This window comes from Saccopteryx leptura, chromosome 1 (assembly GCF_036850995.1).
Source record: "Saccopteryx leptura isolate mSacLep1 chromosome 1, mSacLep1_pri_phased_curated, whole genome shotgun sequence".
NCBI lineage: Eukaryota > Metazoa > Chordata > Mammalia > Chiroptera > Emballonuridae > Saccopteryx > Saccopteryx leptura.
In genome coordinates this window covers 8,490,070-8,515,434 of record NC_089503.1, presented here as the reverse complement: position 1 = coordinate 8,515,434, position 25,365 = coordinate 8,490,070, and the positions used below count along the sequence as shown (strand labels likewise).

General features: G+C 56.6%; 2 protein-coding genes across 8 annotated transcripts; both read right to left on the bottom strand.

The window, feature by feature from the left end:
• Positions 1 to 5,710: 5,710 nt before the first annotated feature.
• MAP4K2 (mitogen-activated protein kinase kinase kinase kinase 2) lies at positions 5,711 to 17,978 on the bottom strand. Of its 5 annotated transcripts, none has more exons than XM_066358845.1 (32): positions 17,792 to 17,978; positions 17,609 to 17,666; positions 17,336 to 17,426; positions 17,185 to 17,249; positions 16,894 to 16,949; positions 16,520 to 16,567; positions 16,391 to 16,433; positions 15,935 to 16,007; positions 15,724 to 15,855; positions 15,584 to 15,646; positions 15,148 to 15,229; positions 14,948 to 15,055; positions 14,460 to 14,538; positions 14,222 to 14,280; positions 13,628 to 13,671; positions 13,505 to 13,543; positions 13,382 to 13,415; positions 13,115 to 13,220; positions 12,947 to 13,035; positions 12,826 to 12,867; positions 12,663 to 12,747; positions 12,483 to 12,562; positions 12,338 to 12,398; positions 12,130 to 12,247; positions 8,168 to 8,226; positions 7,969 to 8,087; positions 7,710 to 7,887; positions 6,968 to 7,036; positions 6,802 to 6,888; positions 6,481 to 6,551; positions 6,322 to 6,377; positions 5,711 to 6,220 (listed from the first exon to the last, which is right to left on the bottom strand). In XM_066358845.1, exons 1-32 carry the CDS (start codon positions 17,885 to 17,887, stop codon positions 6,133 to 6,135), a joined length of 2,478 nt encoding a protein of 825 aa, XP_066214942.1. In that variant the 5' UTR covers positions 17,888 to 17,978; the 3' UTR covers positions 5,711 to 6,132. The 5 variants fall into 5 exon arrangements, with proteins under 5 accessions (XP_066214942.1, XP_066214959.1, XP_066214951.1 ...); XM_066358862.1 differs by having other exon boundaries at positions 7,984 to 8,087; XM_066358854.1 differs by having other exon boundaries at positions 13,505 to 13,540.
• Positions 17,979 to 18,257: 279 nt separating this feature from the next.
• Positions 18,258 to 24,853, bottom strand: MEN1 (menin 1). 3 transcript variants are annotated; one of them, XM_066358820.1, is made up of 10 exons: positions 24,708 to 24,853; positions 23,858 to 24,318; positions 22,507 to 22,715; positions 22,175 to 22,303; positions 21,845 to 21,885; positions 21,683 to 21,770; positions 20,912 to 21,048; positions 20,346 to 20,481; positions 19,728 to 19,892; positions 18,258 to 19,515 (listed from the first exon to the last, which is right to left on the bottom strand). In XM_066358820.1, the coding sequence occupies exons 2-10, from the start codon at positions 24,300 to 24,302 to the stop codon at positions 19,033 to 19,035; spliced, it is 1,833 nt and encodes a 610-aa protein (XP_066214917.1). In that variant the 5' UTR covers positions 24,303 to 24,318; positions 24,708 to 24,853; the 3' UTR covers positions 18,258 to 19,032. The 3 variants fall into 3 exon arrangements, with proteins under 3 accessions (XP_066214917.1, XP_066214908.1, XP_066214927.1); XM_066358811.1 differs by having other exon boundaries at positions 24,720 to 24,846; XM_066358830.1 differs by having other exon boundaries at positions 24,617 to 24,757.
• Positions 24,854 to 25,365: the final 512 nt, after the last annotated feature.

The following is a 25,365-nucleotide window of genomic DNA, read 5'->3' as shown; positions in this document are numbered from 1 at the left end:
CGGCGACCTCAGCGTTCCAGGTCGACGCTTTATCCACTGCGCTGTTTTTAAAAAATAAATAATAGTGCCCCGGCCAGATGGCTCAGTTGGTTAGCACATTGTCCCAAAGTGCAGAGGTTGCCAGTTCAATCCCTGGGCAGGGCACATACAGAACTAGAGCAGTGTTCCTGTCTCTCTCTCTCCTGTCTAAAATCAGTAAACATTAAAAAAAAAAATAGTATGGTGATTACAAGAGGGAAAGAGGGTGAGGGAGGTCGAAGAGAGTCAAGGGGGAATAAATGGTGATGGAAGGAGGCCTGGTGGGGGACAACAGAAGAAAGCCATTACTGGGAACTCTCCCCTTGATGTCATCTAGGAAAGGATTACCTTGGCTTTTGTTCTTAAAGCCATTGTAGGGCTTTCATTTTTGTGTGATTACTTTAAAATATTTAAACTTAATAGTTTGTTACATAGTATCTGATACATACAAAAGAAGGTGTGCACCTTCTGTGAATTAGGAACTGAGTTAGAAATTGAACACCGGTGACCTACTACCCAGCCTAAGAACCAAGATATTACCAGTACCTTTTGCAAATCCCTGGGGTCCTGCCTTACCCCACACTACTCCCCTTACAGGGATCAGCATTTTGCATTTTTTGCTTTTTCTTCTAACCACCTAATGAAGTTCTACACGTGGTTTAGTTTTGCTATAATACTGTAGTTTATGCATTGCTACTTTAATTCGCCATGACCTGTCTTAAGATTCATCTGGCTTGCGTTTTGTGTATTACAGTATTTTCAATCCTCCCAACAGCCCTGCAGGCTGACTTAGATATGATACACTCTGAAAATTGAGCTCAGCAAGTTCACCTTGGCTAGGAGTCTGTCTCCAGGGCCTGCTTTTTACCACAGCATGCTCATTCCTTCTCTTGGAAAGCATGTTGAAGGTCTGCTGTGTGTCAGGCAGTGACCAGGTGCTGGGCATGCCACCATGAACACAGCCACTTTCTGCTTGTCGCCTCCCCTCTTGACCTTCACTTGACTGGTGTATGGGCAGCTACCTGAACACCTGGACTGCCCTCGCACCCCTGGAGTGACTGAGAGAGGTTGATCTAACCCCTCCCAGAGGCTTCTGCTGTGGGAGGGCAATTTGACAGTAACTATCACAAGGACAAATACAGGCACCTCTGACCCAGCAATGCCACTCCAGGAATCTGTTCTAATGGACACTTGAATGTGTACAGAGTTGCATTGGTATAGCATTTATTGCAGCATCATTTTTAATATCAAAATATTAGAAACAAACTTCCATCAATGGGGATCAAATTATAGTAAATTAACATTAATTATGGGAAACCAATAAAATAGAATACCACTGGCTATAAAAAAAACCAAAGGGGGGAGCCTGGCCTGTGGTAGCACAGTGGATAGGGAGTCAACCTGGAACACTGAGGTCACCGGTTTGAAGCCCCAGGCTTGCCTGGTCAAGGCACATATGGGAGTTGATGCTTCCTGCTTCTCTCCCCTTTCTTTCTCTCTCCCCCCTCTCTAAAATGAATATATAAAATCTTTAAAAATAAAATAAAATAAATGAATTATTTAAAAGGGAAGTGCACTGATCACAAAGACCTCTGGGACAGATTTTAAAGGGCAAGATGCGAACGGTGTGTGCAGTGTTACTGTGGTATAAAAAGGGGGAAGAACGACGCATACCTGACTGCTTAAATGTGCATACTTTTAGAAGGGTTCAAAGCCTGACCAGGCTGTGGCGCAGTGGATAGAGCCTCAGACTGGGATGCCGAGGACCCAGGTTCGAGACCCCGAGGTCGCTAGCTTGAGTGTGGGCTCATCTGGTTTGAGCAAAAGCTCACCAGGTTAGACCCAATGTCACTGGCTCGAGCAAGGGGTTACTTGGTCTGCTGAAGGCCCACAGTCAAGGCACATGTGAGAAAGCAATCAATGAACAACTAAGGTGTCGCAACGAAAAACTAACGATTGATGCTTCTCATCTCTCTCCGTTCCTGTCTGTCTGTCCCTATCTATCCTTCTCTGTCTGTAAAAAAAAAGGAGGGGGGTTCATAAGTAACTGGGACCTTTGTGGAAGACTTTTCATAGTATCTGTTTTGTATTTTTTTTAAAATTGTGTCCCGTTGCCTGACCTGTAGTGGCGCAGTGGATAAAGTGTCAACCTAGAAACGCTGAGGTTGCCGGCTCAAAACCCTGGCTTACCTGGTCAAGGCACATATGGGAGTTGATGCTTCCTGCTCCTCTCCCCTTCTCTCTCTCCTCTCTATAATGAATAAATAAAATCTTAAAAAAAAAAAATTTAAATTGTGTCCCGTAGGCAAAGGCTATTAAAATTACATGAAAAAATAATTTTAGTCTTTCAGCACATACATATTTCCTGGCTTCTTGATCTTTCTTTGGTTTATGGCCCGCCTTTGCTATCAGAAAATGTTTTATTTTTTTTAAGGTATTTATTGATTTTAGAGAAGAAGGGAGAGGAAGAGACGGAGCACCCATCTGTTTTTGTAGTGCCCTGACTAGGGATCAAATGGGCAACCTTTGTGTATCAGGATGACACTTTAACCAACCGAGCTATCCCACCAGGGCTCAGCAAATATTTTAGCAGAAGCCCTTGCTTTTCCTAGGCCCCCTGCTTTGGCACACTACACTCTGACAGCCCCAACCCCCCTTTGGAGACAAGGGTGGCAGCCCAGGGCTGGGGAAACTTGCCACAAGGTAGCGCTGTCTACAGCTTGGTGCTCTGCGGGCAGGCTGGTCGTCCCTGGTGGGTATCTGGGGCCAGGGCCTCTGCTGCCTGGGAGTCCCACCTCGGGAACTCCTCAGTGTAACCCGACACCTCCATCAAGAAATCTAGAAAAGTGAACATTAGGAATTCTATCCCTGTCCCTCCACCATTTAGCTGTCAAATGCACTCCAAGCAGGGGCAAACCTTCAGAACTTGGAAGGTCTCTCTCTCTGTCCTCAGGTCTCACAAAGAACACGGGCAAGAACGCCTGGCACACAGGGGCTGCGGCTCCTCTCCTGTTCTAACTCCCTGTTTCAGCTGGAAACCCAGTCACTAGGAGTCAGAGCAGCTAGGACTCTGCTGGAATGTGGACAAGGGGACAATATGGCAACCATTTGGTAGCCCGGGGGGCCCCTGCCAAGGGCCTTAGGGACTAGGCTGTGGCAGACTCTTCACATAGACTTCCATCTACCCACCACTCACTTATCAAATACTTTCCAATAGCCCACCAGGTGTACATAAGTTCTTATGTAAACACTGGCCTTGAATATCAGAAGGGAGATGATTGGGCCAAACTCAAGACCTGGCCCCTGGACCTTTGCACAAGCTTTTCCCCCAGACCCAGGGCCTCCCTACCTGCTGCAGCCCTGCTCCTGCCTGTGCAGCAAACCCTCCTTCAAGGCTAGCTGCCATCCTGCCTCCTCAGCCTCACCTGCCCAAAGGCTCCGGTCAAGAGCAGCCTGGTCAGTGCCTGGGGCAACAGGAGGCTCCCTAGGGGAGGGAGCCCTCAGAGGGCAACGTGAGAATGGCGACACCAAGCACAAGGTCAGCCACGGCTGGATGGATGTGCCCTCATGATGCAGGCTCCAGTCAAGGAGGACACTGGGGGCTGATCCACATTTTGGTAGTGGCCCCTCTGAGCCCAGGGCCTGGTACTGAGGAGGCCCTCTGGGAATACTTGTTATTTTATTTATTTATTTTTTTTGCTTTTTCTGAAGCTGGAAACAAGGAGAGACAGTCAGACAGACTCCCGCATGTGCCCGACCAGGATCCACCCGGCACGCCCACCAGGGGGCGACACTCTGCCCACCAGGGGCGATGCTTTGCCCATCCTGGGGGTCGCCATGTTGCGACCAGAGCCACTCTAGCACCTGAGGCAGAGGCCACAGAGCCATCCCCAGCGCCCGGGCCATCTTTGCTCCAATGGAGCCTTGGCTGCAGGAGGGGAAGAGAGAGACAGAGAGGAAGGCGCAGCGGAGGGGTGGAGAAGCAAATGGGCGCTTCTCCTGTGTGCCCTGGCCGGGAATCGAACCCGGGTCCTCCGCACGCTAGGCCGACGCTCTACCGCTGAGCCAACCGGCCAGGGCGGGAATACTTGTTAGATGGGACAGGGCTAGTCTTCCCAGAGTCTAGCCCAGGGGTCGGGAACCTATGGCTCGTGAGCCAGATGTGGCTCTTTTGATGGCTGCATCTGACTCGCAGACAAATCTTTAATAAAAAAAAGTAACATTAAAATATAAAACAGCCTGACCAGGTGGTGGCGCAGTGGATAGAGCGTCGGACTGGGATGCGTAAGGACCCAGGTTCGAGACCCCGAGGTCGCCAGCTTGAGCGTGGGCTCATATGGCTTGAGCAAAGAGCTCACCAGCTTGGACCCAAGGTCGCTGGCTCCAGCAGGGGGTTACTCGGTCTGCTGAAGGCCCATGGTCAAGGCATATGTGAGAAAGCAATCAATGAACAACTAAGAAGTTGCAACACGCAAAGAGAAACTGATGATTGATGCCTCTTATCTCTCTCCGTTCCTGTCTGTCTGTCCCTGTCTATCTTTGCCTCTGTAAAAAAATAAAAAACTTAAAAAAAAATAAAATTAAAAAAATATATATATATAAAACATTCTCGCCTGACCAGGCGGTGGCGCAGTGGATAGAGCGTCGGACTGGGATGCAGAGGACCCAGGTGCGAGACCCCAAGGTCGCCAGCTTGAGGGCGGGCTCATCTGGTTTGAGCAAAAAGCCCACCAGCTTGAACCCAAGATCGCTGGCTCCAGCAAGAGGTTACTCGGTCTGCTGAAGGCCCGTGGTCAAGGCACATATGAGAAAGCAATCAATGAACAACTAAGGTGTTGCAACGTGCAATGAAAAACTAATGATTGATGCTTCTCATCTCTCTTTGTTCCTGTCAATCCCTCTCTCTGTCTCTGTAAAAAAAAAAAAAAAAAAAAATATATATATATATATATATATATATATATATATATATATATATATATATAAACATTCTCATGTATTACAATCCATTCATTTCCTACAGCTCATGTTCATGGTTGCGGGTGGCTGGAGCCAATCACAGCTGTCCTCTGGGACAACAGCAAATTTTATTGGATAATGCATAACGTACACAAGTTGTTGTATGGCTCTCATGGAATTACATTTTAAAATATGTGGCGTTCATGGTTCTTTCAGCCAAAAAGGTGCCTGACCCCTGGTCTAGCCTGATGATGGTGCCTGCATTCACCAGGCCTGGCCTGACTGAGCACATTAATACTTAGGCCGCAGGTAGGAGGCAGCCCCATGCCTGGGCTGGAAATACAAGTATAGCAGGCTGTCTCCATAGCCTCCTGGGGCTGGTCCTCCCGGACCCTGGCTGCCTGGTGAGATCCTGTATGGGGCAGGGCCACCCTGGATGAGAGTCCTTTTGTTCAGAAGCCTCCCATCTGCCTGACTCCTTGGCCACACTGCAAAGCTGAGGGCTCATCCCGAGCAAGGGAACCTAGAAAGACGGGCCCTAAGGTGCCTTCTGGGAACACTGGCCTCCCCCACCACTGCTGCCTGGCGCCCGCGAGGCCACCACAGCATTGGTGGCCTGCCCTGCATGGTGCATGCCCAGTGCCAGTGCTGCACAAAGATGTGGAGGGACCAGGGAGGAGGAAGGGAACAGGGCAGTGGGCTCAGATTCCCCAACCCAGAAGGACCAATGGAATAAAATCAAACAAGCTTTAATAACAATATAGTTCTCTCTTTTAAATATTATGTTCCCAGGACAGGGTTCAGGGGCAGGCTCTTGGCAGGAAGAGTGGAAAGGAAATGTGGTACAAAATGGAATGGATTACCCAGGGCCTGCCCCCACCCTACCAGGGCCTTTGCCACAGGACACAGGGACCCAGGCTGCCCGAAAGGGAGGGGGAGGTGACAGCAGCTTCCTCTGGTCCAGTTATTACAGGAATCTAGGGTGCCCTCCCCTCCACAGCCCCCAAACTTCTCAGGATTATTTCTGCCCTTTGGCCCCACAGAGCTGGGTGCCTGGGCTCCACTGATCTGGGAGGGAGGGCCCTTCTGCCTAAAATGGACTGCAGCTAAGGCAGGGGGTGGGTGAGGGAGTGTCACTAGCTAGGCCCGGACTGCTCAGTAACTGCTCTGATGTCCCGTGAGAATGTAGAGATTGCTGTGAGCCCCAGGGTTGTCAGTGGGAATGCTCTCAAGGATGATGTCTCTGGAGGAGAGAGAAGCAAAGGTAAGCAAGACAGGAAGACACTGGTCCATCCATCTGGCCTCCGGGGCAGCTGAAAGGGAGGCCAGGGCAACATGTCCTACCTGTGGGCCCCAAGTACTCGGAAGACCCTCGTCTCATCTGTGATCTCTTGGGTCACCTAGGAAGAAAAGAGACACTGAGGCCACCCCAGCAGGTCCTCTCCTAAGAGGTAGGCGGAGACAAGTAGGCGGAAGGCAGCCAGGTTCCTGAGTCCCACTCACCTCGTTGGTGTCCAGGCTGCGGCCTTGCATTCCGTGGCTCCAGAAGGCCAGCACACTGTCCTGCAGACACACTAGAAGGGACCAGGCTGCTGTCAGCCCTGTGCCGCCCTGGAGGACGTCAGGTTTCCCAGCTAGGCCCCAGACACAGGTCAGGGCCACAGCGGTCCTCACAGTCCACAGGTGGCCAGAATGGCTCTTAAGAGAGGCTAGGGATCTGACTCCCGATCCTGCTGTCAGCCACAAGGCCCTGGCCCACAGCACAGGCCCCAGGCCCCGGATACTCCCACCCCCCTCTAGCTGGCCTCTGTCTGGCTCACTCACCTACAGTCTCAATGGGGAAGTCAAAGGTCAGCACGGGAGCCAGTGTAGTTGTTGGCTCGCCCAGCAGGTTGACAATCCGTACACAGCCTGCACAGGGAGAGGGCTGCTGGGTGGGGATGGACTGGCACCCTCTGCTTCCTGAAGCCCTAACCCCAGGGATACTCACGGTCAAAGCAGACGAGGACTGTATCTCTGTCTACCTGGATCACCTGCTGGGCCGAGCCTGGGAGCCCCTCTGCAGGCAGAGAAGGGAGACGTGAGCCACCAGCCCTGCTGTGGCCCCAGGGAGGACACGGGATATGTATGCTGCATTCAGCCCCTGGCCACAGTGCAGTTCATTCTCACAAGCCTGGCAGGGTCAGGATCTCCTTGCACAGCCAGGGAGCTGAGGCGGAGAGGCCCCAGGACCCTCCTGCAGGCTCACAGGGAGCAGCGATGAGCTCTGGGGCGCTGAGGGAGGGCAGGGGCTCTGGAGTCTGGGGGACCAGGCTTTGGGACTCAGGCACTGTGTGTTGGTTTCTTCATCTACAACACAGCATGATGATGCCAAGGCGGCAGGGCTGTCGTGAGGAGTAAGAATGAATCCTGTGCATCAGAGCCCTGGTTCAGGGCCTGGGGCAGAGCAGGACCTTGGTTCAGTGCACCTGTCTGCTCCTTTACCCACTGCCCCCACTCTGCTCCCATGAGCTCTCCAATCCCCAGAGCCCTGTTTCCTTGCTCAGACGGGCAGCCTCTGCAGCCCGCCTTGCCCAGTCTGGCTCTGTCCCTGCAGCCCCTGCAGTATTGCTCAGCTTTTTCATAGGCGCCGAGCCCTTTGGTCTAATAAAATCTTACAGGAGGTTGGGAGCTCAAGGCCCCCATGGTTTCTGTGGACACACACATACATGGCAGCCCAGCCTCCTGCTTACCAGGTGGTATGAGGACATCAGGTGTCAGGCCAGCCTCCAGGGGCAGGACATGGAACAGGACACGGCAGTCAGGCCCCTCTGGGCCCTCAGCGCCCACACACACCTGTGGTAGCTCCTTCCCATCCAGGACCAGTGGCTCCAGCATCCCTGCTGGGCTGGGCAAGGGGCTGGAGAAGTTCTGGGGGCAGCAGGGGTGCTCAGGTCTTCGTTTCTTCCCCCACACCCCCTGCCGCCCACAGGAGGGCCCCCTTGGCCTCACCCTGCCAGCCCACACCTTCAGCAGCAGGAACTTCTGTAGTGGCTCGTACCACTGCAGCAGGAGCAGGCTGCTGGGCAGGGCGGCCAGCAGGAAGGTACTGCCTGTGTAGGGGTTCCGCACTGCAAGAGAGGCCGGCAGTGGGCACCGGGCTGGGCCTACGCCAGCACCCCGCCATGGTCCCGTCCAGCCCAGCTCTTACCCACACGACACTGCAGGCAGCCTTTGGTGTCAGGAATCTTGGTGGACAGGGCAAAGCGCCTGTAGGGGTGACAACCAGGGCATGCATCACAGGGGTCATGCATGGATGAGACCCCTGCAGGGCCCTAAGAGGTCAGTATTATCATCTCCGCCTCACAGGTAAGAGACAAAGGCTCAGAGAGGCAAAGCAACTGGCTGTGTTAACACAGGTGTGAAGGGCATGGGATCTGAAGCTGGTCTTGCGGCTCCAGCACCCACTTCAGTAGCCTGGAGTCTCTGTCCAGTCCAAGGGTTTGGATCTCAGAATGACCTCTAACTGTGTAATTCTGGGCAAGTCACTTAACCTCTCCATGCCTCAATTTCCTCATCAGTAGAATGGGCCACCCACCTTGTGGAGTCGCAGTAAGGATTAAATGAATTACTACAGCGGGAGCCTGGCATATCACAAGAGCATGGCAGCAGGGAAGGCAGGGTGCCCGGCGCTGAGGCAGGCTGCAGCTCCACTAAGCAGCAGAGTGCTCACAGCCCATCCCTGCCCCACATGGCCTGTGTCAGGGATGGGCAAACAGGCCCAGAGATTAAGACTTGCAGGAAAGCCTGACTAGACGGTGGCACAGTGGGTAGAGCATCAACCTGGAACGCTGAGGACTCAGGTTCAAAACTCTGAGGTCTCTGGCTTGAGCACAGGGCTGTCGGCTTGAGCGTGGGATAGTAGACATGACCCCATGGTCGCTGAGTTGAGCCCAAAGGTCACTGGCTTGAGCACAAGGTCGCTGGCTTGAGCAAGGGGGTCACTGGCTTAGCTGGAGCCCCCGGGTCAAGGCACATATGAGAAAGCAATCAATGAACAAATGAAAGTGCCACAACTATGAGTTGATGCTTCTCATCTCTCTCCTTTCCTGTGTCTGTCTCTATCTTGCTTAAAAAAAAAAAAAAAAAAAGACTTGCAGGAAAAGGCAAATGGCCTGCCCCCAGCCATGTCAGATGAGCCTACAGCCATGTGCAGCTAATGGCTGGCTCACCTTGGTGCCTGGCAAGTAGGGTCCTTGCCGTGGTTACTGGTTGTCCCCCAAACTCCCAGGGGACTTTCTGAGCCTGTTTCTTCCACTGGGACACAGCTACATGTCAGCAGTCCTGCGTCCTCCTCCCAGTAACACAAGTCCTCTGACAGGGTGTGAGCCCTGCCAAGGAAGCCAACACCTGCCTGCCTGCCTATCTGTCTGTCTCTCTGCACCCTGTCTTCGCTCTTCTCTCTCCCGTTTCTCCCACTCTCTCTCTAAACTGGCCTTCAACAGATTTTTGTATTTATTTTATTTTTTTCTCCAAACAATTCTGATTCTCTGTTCTTTACATTTGAAGTGGACACTGTGACTGCATGATTTTCCAAACACACACCCAAAAGCTGCCTGTGACCCGTTGGGACTCTGATGGGCCCATTTCCTGTCATCTTGGGCCAAAGCAAAGACTAGCTTAGGACTGAGCTCAGGAACTCAAGGTCGGGGGTCACAGATCTGGTCCTCAAGCGAGCACACTGCGGGAAGAGCATCTCACCAGCCGGTACGGCCACTGGCCTGGACCCCTGCCCAGCCCACGGGCCTCCATCACCCACCTGGTCATAACAACATCCAAGCCCGCATCCCAGCCACCCCCCTCAGAACTCCGCCTCACCCAGACAACAGCGGAGAGAGGTCCCACTTGTGTATCGCAAACTCAACACCACGACACTGAGTTCTGCTCCACCCAGAGCTGATGACAGCTCCATCCTTCCCATGGCCGAGGCCAGAGACCTTGGAGTCATCCTTGACTCCTCTTTCTCTTCCATCCACCAACTGTCAGGAAATCCTGTTGGTTCAGCTTTCAAAATAAAACCGGACTTCGACCATATTTTACTTCCTTCACTGCTACCCTGTTCCAAGCCACCATCACTGCTCATCTGATTCTTTCAACAGCCTCCTGACAGGCCTGCTGCTTCCACCCTCACCCTGTCTAGTTTGTTCTCAACACAGAGCCAGAGTGCTCCCATAAAAGCCTCAGTCCACGCTTGTCTCCGCAGGGGCCCTCAGGCTGCTCCACATCAACGCAGAGGGCCGCATGGTGGCCAATGGGCCCTCCCGCCGCCCCCTTCACATCATCTGCTGACCCACCCCAGCCTCCTCACAGAACCTCCAACAGGCTGGGCCTGCTCTTGCCACAGGGCCTTTACACTGATGTCCCCTGCCCCTGGGGTGGCCCTCCCCCAGACAGCCATGAGGTTTGCTCCATCACCTCCTCCAAGTCTGTGCCCAAACATCAGCCTCAGTGAGGTCCGCCCCGACCACCCTTTCTGCTTGAAACCACAATCCACGCCACACGCCCCGGCCCGCCTGCGCCTGCTCTCCACACAGCACTTCCCCTCCATGCGTCACCACAGACAGACTCCTTTTTCATGCTGACTCTGTCTCTCTCAACGAGCAAGTCCGGAGTACACATGGGCCCCTTAGTTCATGGGTGGGTTCCACGCCCCTAGCCCACTGCTGGAGCGGATGAAGCTCTGAATGACTGAGGGACTCTCTACCTCGGATGTCCCCTGGGCACCCCACAAAGCACGTGACACAAGCTGCTCCTCTGGAGGCCTCCCAGCCCCTGCCTTCCCTCACACTCTTTCTGACCCATCCCCAAATCCTGTCAACCCATTTCCTCAGTATTGCTGGGGTCTCTCCTGTTCCCACTGTCCTGGGACGCTGTCCCTTATCCCCATCGTCTTGGGGCCAACTATGCTGGCCTCCTCCCCAGGTACCCTCAGCCTCGCTGCAATTCCTTCTCCTTCCCACTGTCACCGGAGCCTGCCAGCACACGCCCCGTCTTCATCAGCCTAGCCGGCCCCCTCTCCCCACCCACGCACCGGGGGTTGCATGTGAGCTAGGCCTCCACCTCCCCTCCCCGCTCCTCATCCCTGGCCCGGTGACTGACTCAGGGCTGAGCACGGACCTAAGCTAGACTAATAAAAACTGGCTCCCGAATCAGAGAGAGAGAGAGAACTGGCCCTCAGACGTTTGTGCGAATTACTTGGAAATAGAGGTTCTGGTCCCACAAGGACCAGTGAATGTTGAGCTGGGCCTGTGGGCACTCAGCAGCTGACCGCCACGCCTATGTGACAATGAAGGTGACAAAAGGAAAACCGAGCCATGAGCTGCAAAAAGATTCCCGATGCCATTCACGCCTGGATCCAGCTGGGCCTGAAGCTAAGCCTACTCCTGGACTTCCAGCTACACGAGCTATTCGATTCCCTTCTGTCCTTAAGCCAGGGAGTCGAATCACTGGCAACAGGAAGAGTCCAGATGGCCACACAGAAGGGTCCTTCTAAAATGCTCGCAGTGCTGCTGCCAGTTCAACGCAGCCCAGATCCTGGGCCCCAGAAGCTGCGCCCTGCTAGCTGAGCAGCTCTCTCTCTGGCCATGCCGCCCTCCTGGCCCAGGCCAAACCCCTTTCACCCCCATCACCGAACTGCATTCGCACCTGCTTTCCTTCTGCTGGGAAGGCTGTTCCTAACTCCTCTGCCTGGAAGACCCCTATGCAAACTCCATGAGTTCACCCACTCTCTCGGAGGCCTCCCCGCCCCTCCCAGCGATTCCTCCAGCCCAGCTCAGCGCCAGCTGCTGCCTGTCAAAGACTGACCATTTGATTCGCCATCTCCAAGCCCAGCACGCAGCGGATACCAAAGGCTCAGTAAATGTTTGCCCCACATCCTAAGAACAATTTGCAGAGCACTTTCACATCCACTGCCGCCTTCTCGCTTCCCAACAGGCCTGGGGGCAGGGGGAGGGGAGGCCCTAACGGCATTGACAGGTGAGCCTCAAACCGCAACACGTCTAAGATTTACTGTCCCAGTGACCAGCAAGGCCAGAGTCCAACCGCGGTTCTGCCCTTCTGCCTCCCCCCTGCCCCCCTCTCCCCTGCACATCCAGCTCCCCCAGGGTCCCCAACCTGGGGACGATGCGCTGCGTGAGGCGGTTGGTGGGGATGGAGAGGGGCACCTGCTGCTGTAGCCGCCGCTGCTCAAACAGGCCTGGGAGGTCATGCGCCCAGATGTGCGTGGATTTCCCTGCCAAGGAGGGGGAGAGGGGGCTCAGAGAGCGCTGGAGGGCAGGGTGGGGCCCTGCCTGCCCCACCCCCTGACCGCTCCAATAGGTACCTGAGAGTGACAGCAGCACGTTGTTCACGCAGTAGAGCCAGGCACAGCGGGGTGAAATCAGCTGCAGACCACAGAGGGACAGAGGGACAGGCGGTCAGCCCCCAGCCCCCAAGGCCCTCTGCCCTCCCCAGCCAGCCGGGCTCACCTTCTCCAGTGTATCCTCATGCAGTTCGTGCAGGTTGAGGGTGTAGATGCCTTCCTCGGCCCCCACCACCAGGAACTGATCTGCGGATTTGGGTATGGGGTCAGAGGTCAGTCACGCAGCCTGGCCCAAGCTGGAGATTCCCAGACTCCCGCTTCCTCTTGCTCCCCCCGCCCCGCCTACCCCGGGTGACAGGATGAATCCATGTGACAGCAGCGTGGATCCGCAGGGGGCAGCCGTTGAAGACCTTAGAGAAGCAGGCACCCATCTGGGGGAGGCAGGAGGCTGGTAAGGAGGCACAGAAGCAGCAGGCAGCGGGTTGCCAGGTGGCGGGGCACACACTTACATGCACTTTGGGGGTCGGGGGGAGCCCATGGCAACACGATCTCTGCAAGGGAAGGGAGGAGTCAGGGCCGATGTGGAAACCCGGCCTTCTATTTCCCCAGTCCCTCTGCAGCACCCCTCACCTCAGGATCCTCCTGGTGCTTCATGGTGGCCCAGGCGGTGGGGAGAAGCGGGGGGCTGTCAGGGCCTGAGAGAGGCTGCGGTGGGGTTCCTGCAGGCACAAACCCAGTGTCAATTCCAGCCCAGCCCCTACCCTGGGCCTACCTCCTGGTCCCAAGCCTGGGACTCACCTGGGGGGCTGGATAGAGAGTCCTCAGCTGCAGGATCCTGGGGGGATGGCCCCAAGAATGGGGCCCGCTTGATGGTTCCCATGGCATCGTCTGGAGAGTCCAGCTCCTGGCAGGAGGGTCGGGGGCTCAGCCCAGCTGTGAGCAGGTCACCCCGCTCCCTGGTCCCAGCCCAGCTGTGAGCAGGTCACCCCACAGCCTGGGCCCAGCCCACTCGCACCCTCCAGCACCCTCCCCCACTCGCGGCTCATGCTTCCCTCCAGTCCACACCTGGAGTTCCAGGGCTGGTCGGATGGTCAGGCTCCTACGGTGGGCAAGTCAGAGGGAAACGAGGCATGAGCTGTGAGCGCCCCAGCCCCGCTGTCCCGCGCCTCCTCCAGGCCAAGCCCTCACCTCTCCTCCAGGGCCTCCTGGACCGACTGCAGCAGACTCCTGGGCAGGACGGGGCAGGGGTCGGAGCTCAGCCTTGACCACGCCCCCCAGCCCTCCCCTGTGGCCTCCCTCTCCCTCACTCACCCACTCAGCTCCTCCTTTCCCAGCAGCGTCCACTCTTCTTCCCACTGTGGGGAGACCAAGTCAGAAAGATGGGGAGAGACAGACAAAGACAGAAACGCCACGTGAGAGAGTGTACAAGAGGCTGCAGGAGAGAAAGACAGACAGATGGGAAGTGAGACAGTAACCGGCAAGCGACTTGAGAGAGAGAGGAAGACGACGAGGCAAAAATTGTGAGAGACACCGCAGAGGAGATGAGAGAGCGAGAGAGCAAGGCTGAGAGAGACCGAGACTGTGGGGTGACAGAGGCTGACAATGCGAGACGGTGAGACAGCCAGTAACGCAGAGATCGAGGCAGAGAGAAATGTGCTGCACGGGGTGGGGTGGGGCTCGGGTCTGTGACAGGCCCACTTTTTGGAAAGGTGTCGTTACCCTGCCACCTTCCAGATGGACTTGGCCCAGGAAGGAGCCCCCAGCCTTCCCGGCCCTGGGTGGGGACAAGCCTGCTTGGACACCTTTCCCAGGCTCAGAGGCCAGTGCTTCAAAGACCCTGATTTGAGATGCTTGACCCTAGCCCACCCCCGCACACCGCCCTTCCCACGCAGCCAGTCCCCTCACCGGCTCGTTTAGGGGGTCCGTTTCCTTCCTGCGTGGGGCACCAAATTTCACCTGGTGAACTGGGGGCCCAGTGTACAGAGGTTAGGAGGGATGAAGACTCAGGACTCATCCTCACTCACACCAGATCCATACACACAGTCCTCAAAATAAAACCACACACCAATCACAGCCCAGCACCAAACCCATACACTCAGCCTCTCACCAAATCCACACATGCACACACCCCGCACCGACTCACACTGGATCTCTGAGGGGGTCCTCTCGGCCTGGCCATGCTGACCCCGGGAGTGAATGGTATCTGGAAACATGTCGTAAGTCTAAGAAAGAACACAAACAATGGACAGATACTCAGCGCGCACCTCATGCCACATCCACTGCGTTTTACACATGTTGACGTTTTTTGTTTTCACAACCCCGAGATTATTGTGAGATTAAATGGCACCCTCATTTCACAAATGAGAAAAGCAGCATACAGGGGCAGGTTGCTGGCCAAAGACCACAGAGAAAGCAGAAGATAGCTAAATGAGAGTCACAGTCGGCCTGGGTCAAGGGCAGGAGTCTATCAAGGGGCAATACAGGGAGGAAGATTGCTAATGGGTGGCTCACCTGGAAAGAGGCTCCCTGTGCTGGAAATATTCAAGTTAAAGGAACCTCAACCTATATTACCTTTGCATTCCCTACAACCAGCCCGGGCCAAGACCCGATTCCCCAGCTCCGCTCACTGACCTCCAGATCACAGTCGTCTGGGGAGAGGGTGCCCAGGTGGGGGTCACTGGCCTTGTCCAACAGCTGTGTGAGCAGAGCCCGCGGGAGCTGCTGCATTGTAAATGGGTGCTGGAGAATTGAAGAGGGCTCCAGTTGGTCCCTGGCCCTCAGGCCCCTTGCTTCCAAGTACTGGGCCTCCTGTCCCACCCCTTGCCTCCCACCTGTAGAAGCTTCTCTGCTGTCGGCCTCTTCTTGGGATTCTTGGTCAAGGCCAGCTTAAGGAAGTGGTGGAAATTCTGGGTCCTAGTAAGCACAAGAGTCCCCAACCCCCAGACCCAGGTTAGCCCTCATGCAGGGTGTCCCGCCACCTGCCCCTGCCACCACTCCAAAGGAGTCTGCTGGGCCTGCCCAGGAAGGAGCCAGCTGAGGCTATTGCAACATGGAGGCTCCTCCATCAACAACCATCTGCTTTGCTTCCCTGTGCACACCAGTCCCGGTCCTGGAGGTGGGGGCGGGGGCAGGCCCCACCCACAGATGGTCAGCAGGATACCAGAGGTCAAGGCTCTTGAGGCTGCACCAGGGAGTTGGCAGACAGCTCTTTTATCCCCATGAGGACTGGATGAAAGGGGGGCCCCAGCAAGGGACATGGGCTCTCACCAGCGAGTTTTGTCCCTCAGCTTGGGTGGCTGGAAGCTGCTCTTGGACATGAGCATCAAGGCCCTATGGAGAGCAACAGGTCAGGAGCTGAGGGTCAGCAGGGCCCCAGGGGTCAGGCAAGGGGCAAGTGATCAGCTGACCTCATCGGGTGCAGGTGGAACAGAGGGGGCTGCAGCTCGCCCAGCTCAATAGCAGTGATGCCCAAGGCCCAGATGTCACACAGCTCGTTGTAGCCACCTTTGCGCTCCACCGCAGCCACCTCTGGGGCCATCCTGGAGGCAGGGTCACAGATAGGATAGCCAGGTGCCCGACCTGTGGCCTCTGCCCCTTCAGCCCAACGTGCAGCCTCACCAGTATGGAGTCCCAATGAAAGACCTTCTCTTAGCCACAGATGCCGTCAGCTCTCCTGACACCCCAAAGTCAGCTGCACAGAGAGACAGCAACTAGTACCCGCCCTCTGGCTGCCGCTCCCCACCCACCTCTGGGGCTCAGGCTCAGGATGCACCTGGCAGAGCTCAGACAGCAGGCGGCCACGCTCAGATACAACTGCCAAGACCAGGTCCCCCTGCCGGGAAGGGTCAGCCACCTTCTATCTCTGACCAAGTGCCAGGTCCCATGTCAGACTACATACAGACCCAACCTCACTCAACTTCCAGTTGGAAGGGAGGACTCTTCCACTTTTCTCAATGAGGAAATTGAGGCCTGAGCTGTAAAGTGACTTGCCCAAGGACACCCAGCACTGGAATGTAGAATCTAAGACTCCAGGAGCTCCCACAGAACCCTCAGCCTGTGTCCCTGGGAACTGACCCAGCTTGACATCTCCTTGGAGGGTGAGGAGAAGATTGGCTCCCTGCAGAAATGGAGGAGAGAGAATTGCCTCTGGTGCTCCTGAGAGCCTCCTCCCCCCTCCCCCAAAGCCTGAGGATGGACCCCTACCTTGATATCTCTGTGGATCTTCCCCTGAGAATGCAAGTGATACAGCCCCTGGGGACAAAGAGGAGTCTCTGAGAGCAGCTACACAGCACCATCCCACCTCTCCTGAAACCCCTCTGAGGACTGGGCCCCCACCCACCAGGGGCCTCCCCCACCCAAGCCGCTTCCTCCTCCCCTCTCCCCAAACAGGAAGTAACTGAGCCAGGAGGGAAATGGGCTGCTTCCGGCAACAGGGCTGGGGCCCCTTCTCCCAGGACACACAGCCCCTCAGGCCAGCCCTGCCTGAGGCACTCCACCCCCCACATACTGGCCGGCAGGGCTTCCTGCCCACAGTTCCCGGGGATTGAGGGTATGAGCAGCCTAATGGGCCTAACTACCTTCAGAGCCTCTCTGCAGACGTAGGCAATCTGCAGTTCCTCCAGGGGTCCAGTGGCTGAAATGGAAGGGTGAGGGCTGGCATAGGTGTCTGGGGGATATGCTGACCCCCCCCCAGGCCACCCAAGGTCAAGGGAGCAGAAGGTAGTCTGGGGTACAGGGCTCAGAGAAGGAAAGGTCACACAGCCAGTAAGGAATAGACGTGAGCTCAAGCTCTCCCCTCCTGCCACATGTTGAGATAGAGGGTGGGAAGAAGGCTGTGGCCCTTTGGGACCTGGACTCCTGACCCTCACCATGGTAAATCTCCTGCAGGGAACCTCCTCCGCAGAACTCCATGCAGATCCACAAGCGATCATTCCTGGGGGGACACAGAGGTCGGGTGGGCACGTGGCAGGGCCTCACGGGGGCTCCCAGAGGGGGGGCAGGGGGATAAAGCAGCCTCACCTGAGATAGCTGCCAATGTAGGACACCACATTGGGGTGGTGACACTCACGCAGGATGGTGATCTCCTGCTGGAGGGAGCTGATGTCGTCTCCTGGGGAGCACAGGGCATCATGGCAGGGCAGAGGGTTCACCCTAACTCAGTGCCCCATCTGCAAATGGGCCGAGTGCTACCTCCCTCCAGGCCAGACAGATGCCAAAGAACAGCGGCTCACCCGGTACCGCAAGGCTCTCTGCCCTCCCTCCAGCGCAGAGGCCTTGGCCTCGGGCCCTCACCTGGGTCTAGCTTGACTATCTTGACCGCGGCCAGTTCGGACGTGACCGTGTCGCGGGCCTATAGGGTCACAGCGGGAGAAGGGGAGTGGGGAGAGGGGCGGGGCTAGGGGCTGGACCCCGCGGCAGGGCGCGGAGCCGGCACCCTCCTTGCTGCTCTCCCGCCCGTCCAGCCTCCCGGCGCACCTTGTAGACGTCGCCATAGGTCCCGGCCCCCACGCGCTGCAGCAGCTCGAAGCGGTCCCGCGGATCCTGCAGCGACACGTCCCGCAGCAGCGCCATTGCCCGGCGCCGGGCGGGCCGGCGGGCTGGCGTACGCGAGTTGCGAAGCCGGAGCCGCAGCCGGAGCCGGCGCGGGGCTGCGCGGGGCGGGGCGGGGCAGGCGCCGGTGGCTCGGAGGCCGCGGGGGCGGGGCCGGGGCCTAGGGCGGGGCCAGGCCGGGGATGCCCCACCACCGGGACGGGTGGAGGCGCCCGCGGGACAGGCCCTCGGCTGGGAGGGGATGTCCCGAAGCACCGCGGAGCCGACGGGGCCGAGCTCTTCAGCCAGCCACTGGCACCCTTGGTCCTACAGGTGACGAGCCCGAAAGCAGACGGGAGAGAGAGCGCTCCCCCCCGCACCCCCCCAAATTTCCAGATGAAAGAGACATGTACTTTTTTTTTACAAAATGTATTCATCTTCCTCGGAACTAAAAAATAAATCTATGTACAAAACAGAGGTCAGACTCCCCTCACCCACTCGCAAACCCGTCGATTTCCTCCGGCGTCCCCCGAGACGGGATGGACCCAGGAGAGGTTCCCAGAGGGTCGGGAGAGGTCTACTCTGATCTGGAGCCAGTTGGTCAGGAAGAGGGCGGAGCTCAGGATTCACACAGGCCGGGAGCGGAGTTTCGTGTCCCAAACTCGTGGGATAGGAAAGGGAGGAAGCTAGAATTTCCAAATTTCTCAAATTGAAGGGAAGCGCCCCTTCAATTCTTTGGAGTCGGGGGCATGGATTCCCCAGGGATGGAATTCTGAAGTGCGGTCATGTTCTCCGAGCGGGGTCCCAGGTTCCAGGGCTGTAGGCGGGACCTGCGCGTTTAGGTTTAGGGTGGCACTGCACCCCCACAGGCTGAGGGCGACCTGGCGCGACACTACTCAGGCCTAAGGATGGAGCCTTGGTTCTGAGGTGGGGCCCGAGTTTCCCGACGTTGGACTTTTAACGATTGGTGATGGGGCCCAGGGTGAGGTTTCAATTGGCCAGCTGGAATGCTCGGGGGATCTAGATTCCAATGAGAGCGCTAGGGTAGAATCCAGGACCTACCCGAGCCTAGATTCCGGTAGGGGTGGGGCCCGAAGGCCGGGCCTGGGCTCGCGGGGGGCCTGGGGTGGAGCCTCCATAGAGACTAAGGGCCGGCTCCCAGCGGGTGATACGAGTCCCAGGGTAGCTCAGAGGCCCTTGCGCTGCCGCTTAAGGAAGGAAAGAGTGTAGTCGCTGGGTGTAGACACCTTTTGCTTCTTCATCTGCACTTGTGACTGCGCGGTGAGCTGCAGCTTGATGGCGCTTGAGTTGATCTTGGTGGCCACCAGCAGCTCCTTCATGCCCTTCATCTTCTCGCTCTGGAAAGTGAGCACTGGTCCCTCTGGTGGTGGCGACACGGCAGGCGCGGGCGCTGGAGCCACACTGCCGCCTTCAGGGGCACGGGCAGTGCTCGGGATCGTCCCTGGGGGTTTCCGGGGGTTTCCTGGCACCACGCCCTGCCCTGCACCCGAGCCCTTGTCCAGCGCAGGCTTCTTGGGCGGCGGCGGCTCCTCGGGTTTGGACTCCCGGCGCGGGCCTCGCCGCCGGCCTTCCCGGACTTCCTCGCCCCAGGGCTCCTCTGCCTCAGCTGCCTCTGACTCACGGCTCACTATTCGTACCTTCTGCCGCACCTGGGCCAGACAGGTAGAGCAAGCTGAAGGAAAGGTTGCAACCCAATGGCCGGATCCCCAGGACCCAGCCTCAACCATCATATTGGGGCCTCAGTCTTCCATGCACCCAGAAGGGATAAACAGGTCCCCTTCACAGCCACAAAGACTCCAGCTCCACTTTAGCTGCTGCCACCACCTGTCCTCCTCAGTCCCTCTGTGCAGCTGCCCCTCACCTGTCCTTCAAAACGGCCTAGGGACTGCACAAGGAAGGTGGCCCAGCCCACATGCAGCACCGGCGTGGGGCTACCCTCTTCCCATTTGCAGATGCCATCATAGAACCGCAGCAGATGGGCGAAGCACTCTGGGTCCTGGAGGGCAGACCCCTGGCTCTGGGCACCCTGGGCAACGGGGAAAGGAGGACACAGATCAGAACCCCTTACTCACCCCTTATCAGAGGGCACAAGGCCCCTCATCTAGCAAAGAGCCTTGGCCCTGCAAGAGGCGAGCATAGGGGGAGGGAAATCTTAGGACCTCCTTCCTTATCCAGGACTCCAAGAAAAGGGAGAACGTTCCCTCACCTCCACCCCACCCCTCAACTGAATAAGGAGCCCTGGCCATGAAGAGATGGGCTTTACCCCATTTACCTGAAGGAACAAGGTAGAATCCCCCATAATACCCTCAGCTCCCTCAAACCCTCACCCAGGACCTGGGTGGGCTACTGATGAACACAAGAGCTCTGGGTGCTGGGCCACCTTCCTCAGAACCCAGTTCTGAGCAGCAGGCCCCATATCCTGTGACTGGGAGCCCTGATCAGTGGGAAGGCGGACACAGAAAGAGCCCCAGCCCTTCACCTGCGTCTGCTCCCCTGGCCGCTCCTCGCCAGCCTCCAGGAGGCTAGCTGCCTCCTTCAGCAGGTTGGGAATGACATCGTTGGCGACTTCAAAGAATTCCTTGTAGATCTCCTCATCCTCCCGGCAGTAGTTGTAGCTGTGAGAGCAGTAGGGCACTGTGGGGCCTCAGCCATGGTGGGTACCCCCAGGGACCTGGTGGGGGATGGAGCCCAGGTTTCTTTTCCTGGATCATCTAGGGACCGGTTGAGTGGTTGGGGTCCTCACTCCGAAATGATGGTGTCTGTATCAGCCCAGAGCAAGAGTGAGGAGGGGGCATGGGGCAGGAGGTACAGGCTTTACTGCTGGAAAGATGGTAGTTGGCAATTAGGAGAAGAGGGGAGGGAGGGAAAGGCATGAGGCCTTCATCAAGGGTCCCTACCTCCTGGGTGATGGGTACCTTGGCTACCTAGGAACCTGAGGAAGGGGTGGGGCTTGGGACCCAGGCCTCACTCCTAGATAAGGATAATTAGAAGTTGGGTGGGAGGGGAAGAAAGGATGGGCTAAGGCCCTAGTGGGGGGATCCTCACTCCTGGATGACAGTGGCTGTGTCGGCCCAGGCCTGCAGGGCTTCGCGCACATTGCGGTTGCGACAGTGGTAGCCAGCTAGGTACATGTAGGGGTAGATGTGCTCATCCCGGTAGTAAGTCTTGGCTGAGGCAATGCCCTGGGGATAGAGCAGAGGGGCCTCAGGGAGGCAGCCCCCAGCTGCACCATTTGGCACAAATGTCCGATCAGATCACATCCAGAAGGCAAATAGGCAAGATCGCAGAGTCCCATCTCCAATCCACCTCTAACCCCTGCCATTTCCTCTACCAGGTCTGCAGAACTGCTTGCTGAGACCTGGGCCAGAATGCAGAGGGTGGGGAGCGCCCACAGAACAAGGCCTAGGGAAGAGAAGAGGCCCATCCTACAAGCTCAGGGCACATCCCTTTCTCAGGCTTTCCCACACACTCCTACACAAACACAAAGCTTTCCAAGCCCGGCCCAATGTCCTTCTACCCCCATCCCCACCAAGTTAACATCCCCTCTCAGTGCTCACACAGTTGACCTCTGTTATACTCCAGGAAGGACAATGAGAAGCAGCAGAGAAAGCAGGGCTGAGGGAACAAATCCAGGCCCTGTCACTCCCAAAACGCCCCTCAGACAGTGCTGAATATGTACATGGTAAATACAAAATGGGTGAGAGTCCCCAATACACACAACGTTCTTCTCTCACCTGCCCCCTCCCAGTTCCCAGGTGGAAAGGAACCCCAGCCACTGTTGCAGTTCCCTTCTGTACCCTCCTGAGATGTCCCCACCTTGTGGTAGAGGGTGAGTGGGTCTGGCCGGCCAGGAGTGGGCTCCAGCTCCTCCAGATCTGCCAGGTTCCCCAGTGCCATGGGGTACCTGGGAAAAGGTCATGAGTCCAGGCTGCCATCCAGCCCCCCGAAAGCCCAGCCTGGCCACTTCTCCATACTGACCTTTCCAGATGTCCCAGGTCATAGAGCAGCCAGAGCAGCTTCTAGAAGCCAAAAGAGAGATGTATAAGCTGGGGCGGAGAGGGGGGAGAAGTCCTCACTCTACCAGGTAGAAGTGGGATCCAACACTCACAGGGACCTCCCACCAGGTGGGAAGGGACCGAGTTTAGGAACCAGACCCTAGCCAGAGGTAAAGCCCTTTCATGTCTCAACACCCCTCTCCCAAGAGCCCTGGGAAAGGCCAGGTCAGTAATTGTTAACCATGTTACAAAAGGGGAAACTGAGGTTCAGGGAGGAAAGTGCCCTGCCCAGGGTCCCACAGGTACACCTCACCTGCTGCAGCTGCAGCAGTTCCAGGGAGTCGGTGTGCAGGTCAATGGAAGGGTTGATAGCACACACCATAAATGCCACCTCCATCTTGCGGTCACAGCGCATGTACGATCCTTTTAGGTACAGCCAGCTCTTGGGAGAGGACAAGACCAGATGTCTCATAACGGCCTACCTGTGCCTGCTCCGAGGATGACAACCAGGAACAGGGCCCTTCTGCATCCCCTTCCTGACATATACGTGTAGTGACAGGAAGAGGGGAGTGTGGCCCAGGAAAGTATAGCCCCTTGGGTGGGTTGGGCTAGGAGTATGAAGGGAGCAGGGGGAGGGGGCAATACCCGCTCAGCCACGCCCGCATTGACAGTCTGGCCCCTTCGGTCTTCATTGCCCTTGCCATGCCAGGTGACCTCAGCTGTCTGTTCTCCATTGGGCCCAAACACAACCCAGGCATGGTCCTCAGACAGGGCCAGGTGGACATCCCGGAGACCCAGAGCCTGGCAGGCCCCCACCACAGCAAAGGCCACACCAGAGCTGTCTAGTTTGGTGCCTGTGGAAAGGGGAGGTAGTGAAAGAGGGTTCTCCGAGCTCTGGCCTGGAGGAAGGGGCTAGGTAGTGGTGGGCCATGTTCCCTACCACCCTCACCTCCAAGCCTGTGTCCAAACCTCACTCCATCACCCTTCTATCCCCTCCTCCTCCATGTTCAAAACCTCTCCCTCCCACTTACATCCCCTATCAACAACAGACCTTCGTGTATCTTCCTAGTTCCCCTCAGCCTTTGACCCTGTCCCTTTCATTCTCTTCAACCATGTTATATTATGTTAATTTAAGAATTTCCTCAATTTATTGTGCCTATCAGGTTATAACAGAGTGGGCAAAAATAGGACCTATAACCAACTTTTTTTTTCACACTCCCACTGGCAAATATTTCTAATTTATCTCTGCACTCTTTTCCTGCTAAGCTCAGACGCGGCCTCAGATTCCTTCCCAAAATGGAGGCACTCCAGGATGTGATTGCTGGTCAGCTGGGCTTGGAGCAAAGAAATATCTTTGCAAGCTCTGAGCCTTAAGCCATCACTAGAGGCGAAGGCCCTGGTCTGTTCAATTTCAAAACGTTTTCATAGACCCTGGCCGGGTGGTTCAATGGATAAAGTGTCAACCTGGCATGCCAGAGGACACAGGTGTGACCCCCAGTCAGGACATGTATGAGAAGCAATGAATGCACAACTAAATGGAACTAAAGGAAACAGTGAGTTAGTTGATGCTGATGCTTCGCTCTCTCTCCCTCTCAAATCAATGTAAAAATAATAAAGTTATTTTTTTTCATAGATACCTCATTTAATTATCTAAAATGTAGCCGGGTTTTGGCTCCTCACCCCTCAAATCTGCAGGTGCCCTCTGTGCCTCATGTTGGGCTGCAGAACTCCTATAGCTCAATGGCAGAGATGGGGGCACTGAGGGGGCAAGGGGCGGTTAATGGATTTGGAGCCCAGTGACTGGGGTTTGGTCCCAGCCTTGTCATTCTGTGTGACTCTGGCACATCACTGTCGCTCTCTGGGCTTGTTTCTCTAACTGCAAAGGGGGTGGGGGAGTAACACCTGCCCCACCTCACAACCATGCGTTGTGAAGAGGTGGGCCAAGGTTATCAGGTGGGACAGGCTTCTCGCCCCCTGGCATCTGTGGGGCTCCAACCTGTGATGAAACTGAAGAGGGACTGGATGTGGGCCCGATCCTTGAAGTAGGAGCGGCTGAGGCTGTTCCAGATGACATCTGAGACCTTCTTCACCAGCTCCCGGCTGGAGACGCCCCCTTCTCGAGGGTATAGAGACAGATCGACAGCACCTCGGATCTGAGCGGTGAAGCGGGCATAGAGCGCAGCGATGATGGATAGGTCAGCAACCGGGAAGTAGGTGAGTCCGCCGGGAGGGTCTGGCGCGGGGCTGGGCTGGAAGGTGAGCTCGGGCACGTTGGTGGGGATGACGCGGTTGACAGCTAGGAAATGCTCCACGAAGCCCAGTACCAAGGATAGGAGCACCAGGTCTGGCTCCTCTCGGCCCAGCTCCGCTGCGAACAGGCGCACCACGTCGTCGATGGAGCGCAGCGGGAACAGCGTCTTCTGGGCGGCCTTCAGCCCCATGGCGGCGGGCCTCGGCCTGCGGGCGAGCCAGGAGAGGGAGAGTCGGGCGGCACGGCCCGGGAGCCCCCTCCCAAGCTCCTCTAAGGTTCCAATCCCCCACCCTCACCCCCCAAAAAGCACAATATCTGCTGCTTCCCCGCCCCCTTCACCCCCCGTTCATCTGCTTTTGCGTCGATGAGACCCCCCGCCTCAGCGGAGGCTGTAGGGCCTCCTCGTTGCCCACAACCCCAGGAGCACCGGCCCCGATGGGGGTGCGCCCCTAAAGCCCCCCTGAGGACCGCCAACGACCGCCCGCTCCCTCTTTACGACCGTACCCCCGGGCCCCTAGAGTCTGTCCGGAAAGCACCCTCTGGACAAGCCCCCCAAATCCTAAAAGGAGTCCTGGCCTCGGTCCCCCGCGCCCACCTCCGCGCTTACATCCCACACAAGGCACCGCGGCGCCCGCCGCATGGAGCCTGCTGGGAAATGGAGTTCCGCCCCTTTGGGCCGCACTGCCTGCCGGGAAATGGAATCCGGGCCCTCTACTACCCGGGCCTTCTACTACCCCTGCAGGGCCTTAAAATGGTGGCCAGCGGCGCCAGTCCCCTGTGGCTTCTGGGAGTGGTAGTCGCTGCTCTGGGAGCCTCAGAGGTAGGTGAGGCGTGGAGGCCTCGCCACCTTTCTGAAATTCTCAGGGATTGGACATTGCATTTTACGCAACCAGGTAGGCGAGGAACCGCAGTGCGTTCTGGGAGATGTGGTCCGGACAGGCACCCTCAGGCGGTCACTGCGCTTTTGTAGGTTATCACGTTTCCGCGAGATGTGAGGTAACGGGTATTTTCAGATGCTGCCGGAGTGTAAATGTGTTCAGCCACTTTAGTTGGACATTTTTCAATATCCATTAACTCATAAATGTGCCTACTCAATGTCTAGCAATTCTCCAGTTCTGCCCATGAGAAAAATCGAACGTATTCAGAGAGCAAGAACCATTGTAATGATTTGTAATAGTGCAAGAGTTAAAAGAATAAAGTAGCTCTCTATGTCCTAAAATGGCTCTTTAGGACACATTGTTGAAGGAAGAAAG

Bases quoted from the DNA above. Each gene is read 5' to 3' on its own strand.
- MAP4K2 (XM_066358845.1), bottom strand. From the start codon at position 17,887: ATGGCGCTGCTGCGGGACGTGTCGCTGCAGGATCCGCGGGACCGCTTC. The intron at 15,056-15,147 runs GTGGGAGGCAAG...TCAATTCTCCAG, and splicing joins CAGCAGAGAAGCTTCTACAG to CACCCATTTACAATGCAGCA. The intron at 8,227-12,129 runs GTTGGGGACCCT...TCACCCCTACAG, and splicing joins ACGCAGCGCATCGTCCCCAG to GCGCTTTGCCCTGTCCACCA.
- MEN1 (XM_066358811.1), bottom strand. The intron at 21,049-21,682 runs GTGGGGACATCT...CTCTATCCCCAG, and splicing joins CACTCACCCTCTACCACAAG to GGCATTGCCTCAGCCAAGAC. The intron at 19,516-19,727 runs GTGAGGGGCAGC...TGTCTGGCCCAG, and splicing joins TAGGCCGTTTTGAAGGACAG to GTGCGGCAGAAGGTACGAAT.